We start from the raw sequence: 18932 nt of genomic DNA on the forward strand, positions 1-18932 counted from the left end.
CCTCCTCACTGACGCCCATGAATGACATTCCATCTCTCATCTCTATTCCTTTGGGCAGACTGTCCCTTATGCCTGGAAGGTCTTCTCCTCATTTTTGCTTCTTGGAATTTCCAGCTCCCTTCCAGACTCAGCTCCAGTATTACCTCCTGCAAAAAAGGCCCTTCTTGCTTGTCCTACTTCTTAGTGATCTTTCCCTCTCTCCACTGCCCTCCCCCAAAAAATGCCATATTTATTTCATATGTATGTTATATTTACTTACCTCTGTATATGCTATTTCTCCCAATATAGCAATAATTATAATAATATTTCTAGGGCATTTAAGGTTGGCAAAGGATTTTTCATATGTAAAGGTGTGGAGAAGATGGACTAATTAGGCCTCAGACCTTAGAGCCTCTTTCGAATCTAGCCACAAAGAAACTTTGATGAGATTACTTTCAGTCATGAGTGACTGTGATTATGTAAAGCCTTCTAATTAACTGCAGAGAAAAAAGAACCAATGGCTAAGGAGGTTCTAGGCTGAAACTGAGTATCCAAGCAAAAGAGATGCCATGCCCATCTCTCAGTTTCCTTCCTTGGAGGCTCTGAGTAAGATCTGCCTTAAGCTTCTAGGGTTGGAAAGGTGAGGAGAGGATCTATAGGAGCACCTTACACCTTTGCTTATATTGTGTTTATTCTTTCCCAAATTAAATAAATATGTATTCTAATTAGCAGCTTCCTGGTGACTTGGTTTGGGAAATCTGACTGTAAGAAGTCCCTCTGGCCACCAGAGTAGTAGTGGCTGACTACAGATACCTAGGTACGACCTAGGTATGACTGTTTTCACAGAATGGGACCCCACATTGCAGTGACTGAACAGAGGCACTGACCCTTGGGCCCCTGGTAGCTGTCTAGACAGCAGTAAGTTCTACCTAAGAGGAACTTAATGAGGACTCTACAAAAAGAGAAAAAGACTTCAAGGGTTGGAAATCAGATGGTTACCTTCTCTCTACATGTGACTTGCTGCCATTATGTGGTAAGTTTGAGCCCACTCTCCCCAGTGAGCAAGGAGAGAGTATACACACTAGGTTTGGAGTCAATGTTTTATACCAGTCATTGATACCACTACTCAGTAAATCCTTTTTTTCTAAAGCTAATGGAATTCAGCTGATTCTGATTGGTAACAAGGAGCACTCCAGTAGGGGCTTGTAAGCAAAAGTAGTAGAGATTACAGCTTGTTAGAATTACCCCTAGAATGCAGAGGGAAGAAATAGTAATCATCTTCTAGGAACCTGGCTCCCTTGCCAGTGTGATGGGAGTTGGTGAAGCAGTCTTAGATGGGATACAACAGATATATTATTATTTAATTTGATCCTCACAACAGTCTTGTAAGGTTATTATCCCCTATTATTATCCCCATTTCTACAGAGGAGAAAACTGGAATACAGAAAAGGCAACTAACTTATTCAAGATTACATAGTGAATAAATGTCTGATACAGAATTCAAGGACTGTTATGTTTCTATCTTTACATTCCCAGCACCTAGAACACATAATAATAAATGCTTTTTTAAATTGAACTGAATTTATACCGCTACCTCCCCAGGGCAGCCAATTCCACTTTGAGAGAGCTCTAATTGTCAGGAAGTGTTTCCTTCCCTCAAGCTTAGACTGGTTTCATCAAGACTTCCACCCTGATCCACTGCAAGGTGGAAGAGAAGAGAGAATGGAAGACAAAGTGATGTAGCTTTAGTCCTTAGAGGAATCATAGTGGGCAGGGCCCAGGACTTGGACAGAAAACTGGGTTCAAATCCCATGTTGGCCATTCATTAGCTATGTAACACTGAATAAGTCACATACCTCTCTGTACCTGAGTTCTTCAATTACAAAATGCAGAGTTGAAATAGATGACTTTTAATGTCCTTTACAGCCCTAATTCATTCTAATTCATTCCTAGGATCCCTTAAAATCAAAGGAACTTATATCTAGAACTAGAAGATTCATCTGGTCTGACCTCCTCATTTTAGAGTCCCAGGGAAGTTAGAGGTGACTTCAAGTTCTATGGGGCTAATTTGCCATAGCCTCAATAGATCCCTCTCTGAAGCTACAGCAAAAACATGTCTCTTGAGGGGCAGCTAGGTGGCTCAGTGAACTCCAGCCTTGGAGTCAGGAGGACCTGAGTTTAAATCCAGTCTCAGACACATAACACTTACTAGCTGTGTGACCCTGGGCACACTAGCTGTGTGACACAGTGCACACAGGACTTACCCTGGGCAAGTCACTTAACCCTAGTTGCCTCACAAGAAAAAAATAAACATGTCTCTTTCTCTCTGCTTTAATGAAAACAGGTGAAGAGAAAGGAAATCTCCACAAGGCAGTCAATAGCTACGTTGAATTTAATTAAGTAGGTCTCCACAGTTTCTAATTTTGAAATGATGCTGCTCTTAACAGGGACAGATATAGACCTTATCAATCATTCCATCAAAAAGTCAGCACACATTCTCTGCAGCACTGACTCCATTCTTGTCACTATGCTACATGCTCAAAGACAGAAAACCATCCTGGTCAGCATTCAAACGGGGAGACAATTTGTGCAAATATAAGCATAAACAAAATAAATGCAAGATAGTGGGGAAGGGGTGAGAAGAATTTCTAAATGTTTCCCAGCCTCATTAAATCTCTTCTGAATTGAACACTTTTTTAAGAAATGTATTCTAGAAATAGTCAGTTCTACAAGTCTTCTAAGCCTTTTAACTCTGCTATATGGGATACATGTTTGGATTTGAGCAATGCTTGCCTCCCTCTAGTGGTAGATGCCTGGTGATACATGCTCCCAAAACAGGCCCAACAGGAACTATTCAAAAAAACTTTAGGAACTCAGCCTCAGCTCTTCATACCCTAGCTGGCCCCAGCATCCACCCACAAAAGGGCTGCCCCTTGACCCCTGACCTTTCTGGGAGCTTCTCATCAAAGAGCCCCTACTCCCAGACTCCTACTCGGTTGTTAAATTTTGTTATTTTTATGTAGAATAATGAAGAGTAGATGGGAGGGCTTTTCTTTTGCAAAAAGAATGTTTACTGTTCTTCTCTTAGGAGCTGATGCTTTTAAGAAAGACTCCCCCCAAACCCAGCCCACCCACCAAAACAGAATGTATTTTTTCCACTGGACGAATCACACCTACCCTATTAAATGACAAAACATACCCTACATCCTATCAAATGACAAAATGTATGGGATGCACTTTGCAAACCTTAAAGGACATATGCAAATGTCAGCTATTTCCATCATTATTATGATTAGGAATGTCCTACATCACCAGCTTCCAGCATTTGGGGGGCAGCTAAGCGGCACAGTGGATAGAGCACCAGCCCTGGAGTCAGGAGGACCTGACTTCAAATCTGGTCTTAGACACATAACATTCACTAGCTGTGTGACTCTGGGCAAGTCACTTAACCCCAACTGCCTCATCAAAAAAACCCAAAACAAACAAACAAACCAAAAATAAGGTCCCTTCCTTGCTTGCTCTAATTTGGGAGTGATAGTAAAATAAACCTTCCTGGGCATGAATGTTAAAAACTTCTTCTTTCCCACAAATAAAATCCTATAGCACTTACCTCCCAACTCAGGATACTAAAAGTCCCCAGCAATCATCTCCAAAAAAGAAAGTTCTATGAGTCTTATAGTTTGGATTGAATTCTACCAATGATTACAAGGCCTTCATGATGCTGTTGTGAATTTACCTCATACCAAGCTCTAACTAATCCTTGATGATTTCCTCCTGGCCTAGAGGTCTCAAGTCCCACCCTGGTTCAGAAGAGAACTCATTATCTTTCCCCTTTCATTTGAGATCACCCAGAATCATCTTTGAATCTTCCCTTTCCATCAACCCCCATGTTCAGTCAGTTACTAAGTCAATCTCGCATCTCTAATCCAATGCTGACAACAATAATGAGTGCTTACAGTAATTAGTGCTTACTTATGTGCCAAGCATGGCGCTAAATGCTGGGGATATAAAGAAAGGGCAAAAAAAAACTCAAAAGTTACCTGTCCTCAAGAAGCTTACATTCTAACAGGGAAGAAAATATGTAAATAACTAGATAACATAGAAGATGCATGCGGAAGAGATGGGAAGTAATCCAAGAAGGGAGAGGAGAAGGGAACCAGGCCTGCTCTTGAAGAAAGACAGGCAAACCAAAAGATAGAGGTAAAGAGGCAGAGATTTCAAGAATAAGGGATGGCCAGAGCAAAGCCATGGAGATGGGGGATGCAGTACCAAGTTCAGGAACTGTTGCTAATACTAACTGGAACAGTTGCCAGTGCACCTGGATTGGAGAGTACACAGAGGTGAGGAAAGAACCGTATTTCACTGCAGCAGATTTCATGCCAATTTTTTTTTGCAAAAAGTTGGGTGCAACCATTATGTGAAGCTTTTCTTTAATTGTGCCTGTATTACTTAAAAATCATTTATTACGAAACTGGTGCAAGATTAAGATGCATGGAATATTTGTGAATATACATTAAAATTGAATAGTGACAATGCACATGCTTTGAGAAGTCTAGGCTAGGAGCTTACAATGCACGAGAGATAAATGCGTATCCATATGCCACTGGTGAATACCTTGCTGCTCTGTATACCTCTTAAGCAGTATGATGAAGGGAATTATACCATGTGCCTATTATTTGGTGAAAGGTTATAAACCAATTTTTGGACTGAAAAAAACAGGGTGCAGTGATTTTGTGGTAAAATATGGCATAAGACAGGAAAAGCAGGAAGGGGTCAGGTTGTAAAGAGCCTTACATGCTAGACAAGGGCCTTTATATCCCCAGCACCCACCACAGTGATTTGCACTTTAAGGATATTTATTAGATGTTTGTTGAATTTAATTAAACGGTCAAAGTTGGTGCTGGTGTCTGAGTCTTTCAATGCTTATTGGTGAAACTGTTCTCACTCTGGAAATTCTGACTTACCTTCTACACAATTGTGAAATCAGAAGGAAAAAAACAAAAGTATCTAGTTGTATCAATGATACAGATATGTAGATGGGTCCCAGCTCATCAGCTTGACAAAGAATTATATCAGAAACTGTCCTGTAAAGGTTTTGCTTAAAATCAAGAAGGTGAAACCTTCCTTGGATCTCTAGGTTAGGATGCTGAGTCCACTTTACAACACTCTGTTTCTAATTCATAGCACTCCTTTTCACCAATGACTTCTGTACCCGAAAGGGCATAAGAGATAGCAGTCAGGTAATATATGATCAGAAAAGAAGGTGGGCTGGGAATGGAGTAAGAGGCAGGGGTAATCAGTGGATCCCTTAAGGATTGAGCTGGGACCCATGCAATGAAAAGAGGCATTCAAGGGAGCAGTCGGGAAGTAATAGCTAAACCGATAAGAGGCTGAATCCACCCAAGCAGTCAAGTATCCTATTGACTACAATGGAATTAGTGTTATTGTTGTTATTGTTCAGTTATTCACTCTCCATGACCCTATTAGGGGTTTTCTTGGCAGAGGTACTGGGATAGTTTGCCACTTTCTTCTCCGGCTCATTTTATAGATGAGGAAACTGAGGCAAACAGGGTTAAGGAATCACCCAGGATCACCTGGCTAGTAAGTGTCTGAGGCTGGATTTGAACTCGGGTCTTCCTGATCCCAGGCCCAGAGCTCCATCCACTATGGTGCCACCTAGCTGCCCAGAATTAATGTTATTACTCCCTTCCAAAATTGTTTGGGATTTCATACCTTCTAGCTTCCCTGAAAGGAGATATATAGAGCTAGAGACAGATACAGAAGTAAACATAGATATGGACATGGATGTAGATGTGGATATAGAAAGATACATGAAGATGAAAACAAAGGGATATCTGTTTCAGAGACAGAGAGAAAAAGAAATGTGGTTAGGTATGTGTGTCTGTGTATACATATATATACACATACATGTATACACTCATATACATTTATACACATATACATATATATTGTTTATATGTATATATATGTAGACACACATGTACCTATACATATGTCCCACATAGCTTCCTTTTCCTTCAAAATTTTTCTACTTTTTGTTTATACATCCCAAACATTTCTAAATAAACCTCTCCCCCATTCAGGGGTGTTCCCTTGAAACAAAGAAAAAGAGTTAAGTAAAATTAGCCAATACAGTCTCATGAAGGACAGCATGTGCAACATTCCCTATCTATCGTGCTTCATCCTCCCCAATGAAAGGAGGGAATTGTCTTTCCTCCTTTCCAAGACTGCTCATTAGTATCTAGCTTCATTTTTGTGTTCATTTACATTACTTGAGTCATTGTGTTGCATGACTTTCCTGCCTCTGTTTACTTCATTCTACATCAGTTCTATATACAGGCTGTCCCCAAAGTCTTAGTGCTATTATCTAAAGTATTAAAGCTCAATCACAGATTTATAGTAAGAAAGGATCTTAGATGGCAGCTGCATGATAGAGTAACTAGGATGCTGGACTTAGAATCAGAAAAACCTGAGTTCAAATCCAGCCTCAGATGCTTACTAGCTGTGTGACCCTGGGCAAGTCACTTAACCTCTGTTTGCCTCAGTTTCCTCATCTGTAAAATGGGGATAACAATAGCACTCACTTCCCCGTTGTTGTAAGGATCAAATGAGATCACATGTAAAGCATTTTGCAAACCTTAAAGAGCCTTACAAATACTCATTGTTGCTATTGTTATTATTATCATTATTATTTTAAAAAAAAAGGTCATTGAGTCCAACTCCCTCATTTTCCAGAGGAAGAACTAAGCCTAGAGAGGTTGCAGGACTTGCCCAGAGTTGCACAGCTAGTAAGCATCTGAGATGGGATTTGAACCCAGATCTTCCTGATTCCAAGTCCAGAATTCTATCTACCACAACACAAGATGTTCTGTTTTGCACATTGGGCAACATTTTGATAACTAGGTTGGTCACTGCTAGGCAGTTTTTCCATTTTTTAAAAAATCACCATGTGGCTATTATTCATTCCTTCAAGAAAAACTTATTAATCATTTACATTAATCAGTACTATGGGCTTGCCACTGTACAAGACACAAAGCTGTACAAAACATGGTCCCTACCCTCACAAAGTTTAGAATCTAAGGCAGATATGTAAATGTCTATAGCATAAAGCACGATGGAATGAGCGCCCTATGAGAAGCACAAACTAAATACCATAGAAGTCAAGGAAAAAGAATATTCCTGACCAGGTGACAAGAGCAGACATCATGACAGGGCTTACAAGTGACCTAGGTCTTGAAGAATGCGTCTGCAGGACCATCAGACCCAAGCTGTAGAGCTGAAAGGCACCTCAGAGGCATCTAGTTCAAATACTTTACTCTAGAGATTGAAGAAACTGAGGCCTCAAGTGACAGGCTAAGATCACAGACAGAAAGTAGGAAGCTAGGATTTGAACCTAGGCCCTCTGCCGCCAATCACTGCTCATATATTTGCAGGCAGGGGAAAGAAGAGGAAAAAAAGACACACTTTCCAGGCAGAGGGACTATCCCAAAGTCCCAGAAACAGGAATGGCAAATAGTCCCGACTAAAGGAGGAGATAGGGTAGGTTGGGGCCCAATGGAGAACTTGGAGCTTTAATTTCATTGAGTAGACAATGGAAACCAATGAAGGTTTTGATCAGGTAAGTGGCAATCACAGTGGTGATTTAGGAAGATTAAGCTAAGGGCCTTACCTGGGATCAACCTGGAGAGCTGGGGGATGAAAAGGAGGAGGAGAAGGAGTTTGGATCGTAGCTGTCAAGCTGGAAGGGACGCTACAGCCCATCTAGTCCAGTGATGTCATTTTACAGATGAGCAAACTGAGGCTCAGAGAGATTAAAAGAGTTTTCCACGTTTATACAGGTAATAAATTGCAGAGCCAGGATTAGTGAACAGTTGGGAGGTTATTCTAATAGTCTAAGCTTAAAGCAATAAAGGCAGGTAGGTGACACAGTGGATAGCGTGCCAGCCTTGGAGCCAGGAAGACTCATCTTCATGAGTTCAAATCCAGTCTCAGACACTTCCTAACTGTGTGACCACGGGTAAGTCATTTAACCCCGCTGGTTTCAGTTTCCTCGTCTATAAAGTGAGTTGGAGAGAAAATGGCAAACCACTTCAGTATCTGCAGAAAACCCCAAATGGGGTCACAAAGAGTCGGACACGATTGAAACTACCTAACAACAACAAGGTGGTAAGAGTTTAAGTTAGGATTGTGGTGTTGGGATTTTTCTTCCACAGAGAAAGAAAGGTCACAAAGTGAGAATACTATGCCAAAAATTCAGGTTTTTAAAAACCTAAAGTATCAAATTAGCTTTGGAGGCAGCTAGGGGACATAGTGGAAAGATCACTGGACCTGAGTTCAAATCCGAGTTCGGTCACTTACTAGATGTGTGATCATGGGCAAGTTGATTAATCACTATCTGCCTCAGTTTCCTCAACCATAAATAGTCATAATAATAACACATTTCCCAGAGTAGTTGTGAGATAATATTTGCAAAGTGCTTGGCACAATGCTAGGCTCTTAGTAGATGCTTAAGACTTTGTTTCCTTCCCTTCCTCTTTTCAGTGCACTCTTCAATGCTTGGCTAGGGCTTCCCAGGCCTCTCATAAGGCATTTGCTTATACGGAACCTGGAACGTTTCATGTCATCACTTCTTAGGAGGATCTAAAGGTCATCTAGTCTAAATACCCCATTTTGCAGCTAAAGAAACTGAGACACCAGGAGGAAAGGGGGTGATTTGGCCAAGGTCACCTCACCAGTAAGGATCAGAGATTGGATTTGTAACCCCGTCATTCGACTCCAACGCTTTTATTCTTTCCACTGCCCCACACTGCCTCCTTCATTACTGTTCTATGCCTACTCAAAACCACTGTCATTCCCGTCTACATTTGTCCCTGAAATGATACATTTCCCCATTCAAAAGGCTAAGCAATGAAGCAAGAATTTGACCCCAATCAACCGAAGGCTCTGCCTTGTCCTCGGTTTCCTTCAAGTTTTAATAACCTTTCAACATTGTCCCTGGAGCTCAGCCCTCTGAAATCTGAAAATCTGCTGTTAATAACCTGCCTGGCTGCAATGTTTTCCTTGCCTGATGACAAGCGTGCCTCTCGACCTCCACCCAGGAAAAGCGATGTGGACTAATCAGATAAGGCTAATGACTTAAAACACTTTGTCTTCCAGAAGGAAGTCATCTAGAGATACATCGTGGGGTGAGCTGCTGGCTGTCGGCATTTTGGAACAGCCGCATGGTATTGATTTTATGCTGATTCGCTCAAACTTCCATCATGATTTGGCTTGATCTTCATCAAAATGTGTAGCTCGAGGGGGAAAATGAGTTTTAGAGGATTTCAAAAAAATGAACTTGAGTCCAAAATGATTTATGACCTTCGAATTCAAGTGTTATGTAGTGAAAAACAGCCACTGCATGGGGAATCAAAATGTTTAGCATCCCTAAACCACAGGAAAGCCCTTTCCAGGTTATACATTACAATTTTTAAGTTGACAGCAGCACTGCTTAGGACTCAAGCTAATGTCTTTCATCCAAAGGACTAAGAATTTCTGGGACTGCCATGTTGTAAATCGCAGTTTCTCAGGACCTGGATTAATTGTTTGGCAGTCTGCTGACAACCATGAATTATGGAAGAAAAGCAAGAATCTTTGGGGAGTTTCTCAATGTGGGTCACTCTAAGTGGTGATTAAAGTGGCATATGTTGTTTGTGTGTGTGCACGTATGGGTGTGAGCACACATGCGCATTTGGGAAGCAAGAAAAAGAAGGGGAATGAAAAAAAAAAAAAAGAGCCACTGAAGACAAAACCTGTCGACCTTACTCCAGAAATAACAAAATTACAGACCCGGGCAGCCATGAAAATGATCAGGTTTGCTTGCCTTTCAGAATCATAGACTATCAGGGTCTGGCCCTCAGAGACCATCTATCCAATCTAACCCGTACTCGGAAGGGGTTTTTCTTTCCAACACACCCAGAGAGAACATCTCATTTTGATTGGAGACTCCTAATGAAAAGCCCACAAGCCTCCAAGGCAGCCCATCCCACTTTTAGACAGTTCTAACTGCTTTTCCTTACAACAAGCCAAAATGAAATGTTTCAAACTTTATTTTAATATTAATCAAATTGCTTAGTTCTCAGTCTGCCCCTTTGTGAAGTTATCATCATTCATCGGATCAAAGATTTTAAGTTGCAACAGACCTCAGAGATCAACTAACCCAATGTTCTCATTTTACAGATGGGGAAAGTGAGGCCCATGAGGATGAAATGACTTGCCAAACATGACCCAGGCAAGTAAATATCAGAGGTGGAATTTGAACCCAGGTCCTATGACTTGAGAGCCATTGTTCTTTCCACTTTACCACCTAGCTTTGTTAGCATCACCATCATTAATATTATTATTTTGGACTGTGGATTAATATGGCCACTTGAGTCATCCTCACAACTTTTCCCTTTGTATCCCCAGTGCTTGGCTTACAGCACTTGGCACACAGTAAGCACTTAATAAATGCTTTTCCATTCATTTTTCAACAATTCTATTGGATTTCAATTCAGACTAACTGATAACCTCAACCCACTTTAGAGGCATGCTGGGAGAATGAATGAAAACAGGCTGCCTTTTGTTCTGGAATCCTTGGGGAAAGGGACTGTAAAAATGCAGACATGTAAGAAAAGAAAATGCAAACAAATCACTCTGAAAAATGCCAAGAACATCAACTCGTAGCCCATCAAAATATTGCACTGATATTTTTGCAATCTTTTGCCCCAGTTACTACACGTCATCCACAGCTTGGTCAATTACCAGTGGCTAAAAAGTGGACTCTGATGTTGGAGAAGTGTGATTAATTGATCTCAGTAGTACATAATGAGTTTAAAGCTCCTACCTGGGTGTCCCCGGAGATGGTGGCTAGAGGCTGACAGCAGTTTACTGCATACCATTAGCACAGAGACCAGGAGGAGCCAATGAGACAGTAGCACTGATTTGGCAGAGAATCTCATCCTAAAAGCAGAAAAGGAAGGAGTTCAATGAAGGGGCAATACTTTAGGGGGCTATGAGACTGACAACACTAGGGAGGCAGGAGAAAACAGAAAAAAGCGATAGTCTAAAATTACCTGTTGGGGAGGAGAGAGTACCATCAGAGATGATAGCTTTTTTCTTTAAGGAACACCAATCAAATCTAATTTGTGGCTGATCTGACTCAATTTCTGAAAATCCATCTTAGAATTAAAAGGTTCAGAAGTGAATTCTATGCTTAAGTATTAAAATCAGCCCTGTTTTCCTGTGATCCAATTCAATGGCCTGATAATCGTATTTGGGTTAGATTATTTTTGAACAATGAATTGAGAAAGCTACATGCTTCAAAGCAGTTTCATTTAAATGCACACAGTTTCCATATATTTAAAAAAAAAAAATCTGAGGAAATGCTGAACACCCCTCCCCCACAAGCCGAGCACTTGTGAATGGAAAAGCCGGCTCTGAAAGCACTGACGTATGTTTCATTAAACAGGCCCTCAGGTTTGGTGGCACAGTTCAGCATTTGATATCTTGGGCAAGGACAGTAGCCATCAAATTATTTAGACTTAATGAATGGCCAATGTAGCAAGTAAAACTCTTCAGAGATCATGTGTGCTGGTCTGGTTCAGTTACCTGAAGGAAAAAAAAAAATGCAATGACCAGAAAACTTATTTTCTCTGGGCTTCACAAAATCTGGGATGGCAGAGGAGGATAACAGATAGAGCCTTGGCCTTGAAGTCAGGAAGAACTAGGCTCAAATAAGGCTCTGAAGCTCACTAGCTGTGTGACCTTGGCCAAAGCATTTCAACTCTATGTACCTCAGGCAACTCCTTACCACTTATCTAATAAGTCATAGACATTAGGAATCTGCCTTTTTGGAAGGAGTTTTCACACTGGGAGTAACCAAGTCACTGACTGACAAAATCACAGGACCTAAGAGTTGGAAGTGACCTCAGATGCCATGTAGTAACCAAAGTGAAGGTACCTTATCTCTTTAAGATGCTACAGTGGGATTATTCTGGATTCAGGTCTGCTTACACCAAATCAAGCATTCTCTTTCCACTGCACCACACTGTCCCTCCTGGCAAATGCCTTAGAGTTTTTTGTATCTTCCCCTATCCAGTCCCCTAGGTAGTCAATGGGAGCACATGGGGTTAATGAATCCATAAACAGTCATGACAGGACGCTACAGAGATGGCATACTGGGTCTGACTCTGATAGCGAATCATACTCCAGGTGAACCCCTCTGGGTTCTCTGAGAATACATCCAATAAGTCCCTTTCAGGAAATCTGGTACCATATCCATAGGGGGAGCCATTTTTAGCTTGGGGGAAAAGTGCAAAATAGCATCAGAGGAGATCGCCACTTCATAAAACTATCAAATGCCAGACCTAAAACCAGCAATCTCTTTGGGATTTCTCTCATTTAGTTAAAGAAACCTTATTGGAAAGGTGCCATACTGCATTGACCAGAGATCCCTTTCATTATTTGAACCTACAGACAAACAAGATTTTCAGCTTGTCGTTAAAAAAAAGTATGTGTTAAAGGTAAACCATGGTAAAACCATGGGTTGGGAACATGATAATGTCTTCAAGTTTTTCAAAGGTTGTCATACAGAAGAGAGATCAGATTTGTTCTGCTTTGCCCCAGAGTACACAACCAGGAGCAGTGGTTAGAAGTTGTGAAAAGGCCATTATAGGCTAGATAGCAGGAGAAAAAAAAAAAAAACTCGCTAACAATTAGAGCTCTCCCAAAGTAGCATGGGCTCTCTCTGGAGGTGGTGAGTTCCCTCTCCTCAGACATCTTGAAGAAGAGAATGGATGACAACTTGTCGGATGTTATCAGTTATAGGATGGACTAGACAGCTGCAGAGGTCTCTCCCAGCTCTCTATAATTCTGTGTAATGTGAATTCATTATTTAATGGCCCTTAGACCTTCTCCTCCGGTTATATGCTGGTAAATATTTAAGAACAGACTCTCTGGGGAAATAAAATGTACATACAAGACACTTTTAAGTTTAATAAGCATTATTAACATTTTCTCCATCATTGTATTAATTTTAGACAATCAATAAAACAATAAATCAAGTCTTGATTTGTAGTATTTGCTGATTTCCAAGGTGTAAATGCTCACACTAAAAAAATTTAACAATCTGTTCTCTCGAACTGCTCGAAGCAGGCTCTAACACACCCTTGACGTTATCTGACACAAGATTTCAATTTTCAGATGGGAAAAATGCTCTCACAAAACGGTTATGCTTTCCCCAGGTTAAAATGAATGTTGTTTAGCGAGAATCCCAGGTCTTTACAACTCATATCTCCATACAACTCTTTGTAAACTGAAAGAAGTCCAAAAGATTAGAGCCCAAAATAAAAAAACATGAGCCCCAAAGCCCCAGAATCCTAGATAAGAAGGAGACCTTTAGAAAAGATGAGCAGAGCCCCAGAAACACTCACATATGCCAAATTCTAGTATTTAGAAAGTGCTATCTCGATGTCACTGTTAAAAGTCATCTTACCTTGGGGACTTCACAAGAATTGGATTCCAGTCAAACACAATTATTCCAGAAGGCGTTTCAGAGCAGCTCCAAATTTCCATTTGCAGCTAGACTCAACCATTGCTGCGATTCACAAATTTCTCTTCACTTGAGAGACCTATTACCTATTAAGGAAACCCAGATAGACAGCAATTAGAATTTTGAATGTTGATATGAAACAGATTTCTATTAGCAAAGTAATTGTTTTATGACACCTCCTCCTGCTCTAAGCAAGGATCTTCTTGGTGTCTAAGCTGTTCTAACACAGAGAGGGAAGTAAGATTGGATTTTAAAATACATTATGTTAGCTAAATATTAGTTAAGAACTACATGATATGACATTAGCTGAATTCCTCTCAAAAAATAGAATCCTAAAATATTGACATTTTGGCAACCCAATCAATAACAGTAAAAACACGTGATAAGTAACACTCTAGGGTTTGCAAAGCAAAATAAATACTACGTTATATTTTTCTTTAATCCATCATAGAATCATATACTGTTAAAGGGAAGCAGGGGCAGCTAGGTGGTACAGTGAATAGAGCTCCAGCCTTAGAGTCCAGAGGACCTGAGTTCAAATGTGACCTCAGATACTTGACATTTACTAGCTGTGTGACCCTGGGCAAGTCACTTAACCACAATTGCCTCACCAAAAAGCAAAAAAAAAAAAAAAAAAAGGAGAAGCAGCATGGTACGGTGGGAAATGTATAGGACTGAGTGGTGGAGGATGAGGGTTCAGATCCTCCCTCCAGCACTATTAGGTGATTTTAAGCAAATCTCAATTTCTCTGTCTTGTTTTCTTCATCTATAAAATAAAAGGGTGTCCCTTCTAAATCAGTGTTCCTATGACCTTGTAGCTTTCTAGTTCAATCTTCCTAATTTTCCAATCAAGAAATAATAGTCTACTCCTCTAGAGCACTTTATAATTTGCAAAATGTTTGACCCATCATCTCATTTGATCTTCACAACAGCCCTAGAGGGTAGATACTCTTATTATCCCCATTTTGTAGAAGAAGAAATTGAGGTTTAGAGAAGTGACTTGCCCAGGATTACAGAGCGAAACAAGTTGTCATCCTAAGTCTTTTTGTCCAGTGATCTAGAACCCAGGTTTCCTGACTCTTAGTCCAGCAGGTGTAAAATAAGCAAGATTTCCAGGATTACAATATTTTAAATATTTTACAAATATTTTAAAAGAGAAGAAAGAGGGGAAATATTCTTAATTTGACAGCCCTCTGACATATAAAAGGCATTATTATCTCATAGATCCAGAACTGTAGGGGCCTTAGAACTCACCTTGTCCCATTCCATCATTTTACAGATGAGGAAGTTGGGACCCGGGAAATTTAAGTGATTTCCTCAAAGATCCACAGGTAGTAAATATCTGAAATTGGATTTGAACTCAGATCCTCTGTTTCCAGAGTCAGTGTTCATGCCCCTCACCGTATTGCTTCCCTTTAAATGCTATCAAGTCACAAAACATCTGTAGATGGTCTTTCAAACAACTTTCTGATTTACAAAGGGCATTTTTTGTAAGTGACACCAAATAGCATCTGTTGCAAACTCCTCAGAAAATTAAAAAATGAAAGTGTCTCATTTTTCCTGTTGCTGATTCATATACATTCCTTTAGTGGTGGAGATTTGAAAGAAATAATGATTTGCAGCCATGCATATTAAAGTTCCAAATGTGATCAAGAATTAGCCTTTGAAATACATTTTAATTACTTTGAAATCCCACTGCATACATCCCAAATCCACTCCCAAGAATAACTAGGATTTTCTCTTCTTTCAGAACACCTGAAGATGATTTAAGAAGTTTGCCCACCAAATACTTTCTGCAGAAGAACCAACCTACTAAGCATTGCACCCCCTTTCAAAGAGCTTGAGTGATTGCCTCAGAAACAACAAAGGAAAAATGTCCTTTAAGAGACACATGGAGGGGGATAGAAACAGAGAATTTGGAAAGGAAAATAACATTTAAAAAATTAAAAATAAAAAAGGGTCAAATGGGCTTTTCTAGCACCATCCTAGAAACTTGCATCTCCCTGGCCCTCCTCCTTTGTTCTCGATGTTTGTTCCTTTCTGTACCCAAGGGCACAGTCTGACCTTCTACTACCCAAAATGAAATGCACAGGATAATTCATCAGATGCAGCCATAATGAACTCTTCACTTCTCAGAGACTAAAGTGACCTTTTCTTGCTAATATTTGTCTTGTTTTCATCATACTAAGGAAACCACTAGGAATTCCTTTTTTTAATTTATTGAGGGAAAAAATGGATCCATCAGTAAAAAGAAATGTGGTCAAATGGTTTGAACCCCAGACCAGGGGGTGCTAGCAGTTTAATTTCAACCCTCACTAACCCTCATTCAATCAAATTGTCCCAGCCTGCCTATTAGGCAATTTCTTTGAAAGGTTCATTCTTTCACATCACTTTTAAACATTTAGTAACTGATGTCTCCCCTGAGCCCTGTTTCAATGTCTCATTGTGGCAAAGGGGTAACTCCAGGTCCTTTAAGGCTCTAACAACCCTGCAGAAGCTTCAGCAAGTCCTATCAAGCTGCAAAGACTTCAAAAACCACTCATCAGCAGATTATGTGTCTTCCAAGGACCATGGCAGTTCAGAGAGCCTCAGCTTCAGAGGCCTGGTCATCAAGTGGTATTTTTGTTGTTGTTCATGTTAAGCTTCTACATCATCTGCTAAGAAATGAGATATCTGTGATCAGCAAGAATATTCACCGGTCAAAACAATCTGGTACTGGCTAAGAAACAGAATGGTTGATCAATGGAACAGATTAGGTACAAATTACATTATAGCAAATGACTATAGTAATCTAGGATATGATAAACCCACAGATCCAAGTTTTTGGAACAAAAGCTTTTGTCATTTTTTGACAAAAACTGCTGGGAAAACTGGAAAACGGTATGGCAGAAACTAAGTAGAGATCAGCATCTCACACTGTATACAAAGATGAGGTCAAAATAGGTGCATGGTTTACATATACAAGGTGATGCCATAAGCAAATTAAGAGACCATGGAATAGTTTATCTGTCAGATTTGTGGATAAGGGAAGAGTTTAGGACCAAAAAAGATATAGAGAGCAAAATTGATAATTTTGGTTATATAAAATTAAAAAGTTCTTGCACAAACAAAACCGATATAATCAAAATTATAAGGAAAGCAGAAAACTGGGGGAAATTTTTTTGCAACAAGTGTCTCTGATGAAGGCCTCATTTTTCAACTATATAGAGAACTGAGTCAAATTTATAAAAATATAAGTCACTGAACAGGCAGTTTTCAGACAAAGAAATCAAAACTATCTATAGTCATATGGGAAAAAATGCTCTAAATCACTATTGATTAGAGAAATGCAAATTAAAACACTTCTGAGGTACCACTTCACACCTATCATAGTGACCAATATGACAAAAAAATAAAATATTGGACATTGGAGGGCCTGTGGGAAAACTGGAATACTAATTCGCTGTTGGTAGAGTTGAGAACTGATCCAACCATTCCAGAGAGCAATTTGGAACTATGCCCAAAGGGCTACAAAACTTTGATCCAGCAACACCACTGCTAGGTCTGTATCCCAAAGACAACAAAAAAAAAGGAAAAGGACCTATTTGGACAAAAAATATATATGTATAGCTGCTCTTTTTATTGTGGCTAAGAGTTGGAATCAAAGGGATGCCCATCAATTAGGGAATGGCTAAACAAGCTGTGCTATATGATTATAATGGAATATTATTGCACTGTAAGAAATGACAAGCAGGATGATTTTAGAAAAACCTGAAAAGACTTACATGAACTGATGCAAAGTGAAGTGAACAGAACCAAGAGAACATTGCTCAGAGTAACAACAATATTGTTCAATGAAGAACTGTGAATGACTTAGCTGTTCTCAGCAATACAATGATCCAAGATAATCCCAAAGAACTAATGATGAAGCATGCTATTGGCCTTCAGAGAAAGAACTGATATGGATTGAATATAGACTGAAGCAAGCTATTTTTCATTTTTTTCTTTTCTTTTTTTCTTTTGAATCTTCTTATACAAAATGACTAATATGGAAATGTATGTAATTGCACATTTATAATTATATCTGATTGCTTACCACCTCAAGGAAGGGGAAAGGGAGGGAGGGATGAGATTTGGGACTCAAAATGTTAAATAAAAATGCTTAAATTTTTTTTAAAAAGAAGAGTACTCTGTGGGACAAAAAAAAAAATAATATTCCCCAGTGAAATCAGAAAAGACTGAAGAATTAACACAGTACTTTGTGGTTATCATTTTCTAATTACTGCCAAAAAATGGATCACTTACAAGGTTAGATGCAAGATTTCAAGGGGGTGGACTTTTTTCCTCTCCTTATACGCTACAGCTGCACGCGGTTTCTTGCTATCCCTTACACAAGCCCTTCCATTTCCCCACTCTGCCCTTTCAAAGGTTGGCCCCAATGCCAACAAATGCTGTCCCTCCTCACCTTTGCCTCTCAGCTTCCTTCAAAATGCAGCTCAAAACCCATAAGACTTTCCTTGGTCCCCACCCCCCATTATTAGCACCTTCCTTCTGAGATTATCTCCCATTTATGCTGCATATATCTTGGTCATTTGTATGTTGTCTTTCTCATTAGAATGAAAGCCTCTTGAGGGGAGAGACCATTTTGTTTTGTTTTGTTTTTTGACTTTCTTTGTATCCCTAGCACTTAGCACAGTGCCTGGCCATAGTAAGCCAGTATAAATTAATGCTTTTTGATTATATGAATTAGGGGAGAGGAAGTGAAGTCAATGAGTATAGATAGCTTTTTCCAGGAGTTTGGCTATGAACAGGAAAAGAGTTAGGATAATAGCCTTGGGTATTTTTTTAAAGATGGGGGACACAGGCATGTTTTTGAACAGCAAGGGACAAGTCGGTAGAAAGGAAGAGATTGAAGATTAAAGGAGGGGGGTGATTGTGGGGGCAATATGAGAAAGGAGGTGGGAGGAGATATAATTAAGCATACTAGCCTGGATGACCAATATCATGGATCATAAACTTAGAGCTAAATGGAACTCAGAGGGCATTTAGTTCAATCCCTTCATTTGAAAGATGGGGAAACTGAGACACAAAGAAATGAAGCAACTTATCCAAGATAAAATAGGCAGTAAATGATGTAGCTAAGACTCAAGCCAAGGATCCTATAACAATAACAAAAAAATCTATTTTGTTTCATGTCTATGGTATAAGAGCATGTGGAATTATTGAATCTTCTAACTAAGGCATGTGTTCTACTTTACTATCCTACCTTTAAAAGCCTTTACTTTTTTCTAGGCAGCTAAGTGGTGCAGTGGTTAGAGAACTGGACCTGAGCAGGAAGACCTAACCACCCAGCCTCAGATCCTTACTAGCTGTGAGGCACTGA

General features: G+C 39.8%; 1 protein-coding gene across 1 annotated transcript in view; it reads right to left on the reverse strand.

Moving 5' to 3' along the window:
• Nucleotides 1-13593, reverse strand: part of TAFA4 (TAFA chemokine like family member 4) — a 131198-nt gene extending 117605 nt beyond the window's left edge. Inside the window, exons 1-2 of the mRNA XM_027864133.1 lie at nt 13514-13593; nt 10865-10980 (exon numbers count right to left, since the gene is read on the reverse strand). Coding sequence (XP_027719934.1) covers nt 10865-10980; nt 13514-13593 — 196 coding nt within the window. The remainder of the gene's footprint in view (nt 1-10864; nt 10981-13513) is intronic.
• Nucleotides 13594-18932: the final 5339 nt, after the last annotated feature.

Source organism: Vombatus ursinus, unplaced genomic scaffold (assembly GCF_900497805.2).
Source record: "Vombatus ursinus unplaced genomic scaffold, bare-nosed wombat genome assembly UNPS02014773.1, whole genome shotgun sequence".
Taxonomy (NCBI): Eukaryota; Metazoa; Chordata; class Mammalia; order Diprotodontia; family Vombatidae; genus Vombatus; species Vombatus ursinus.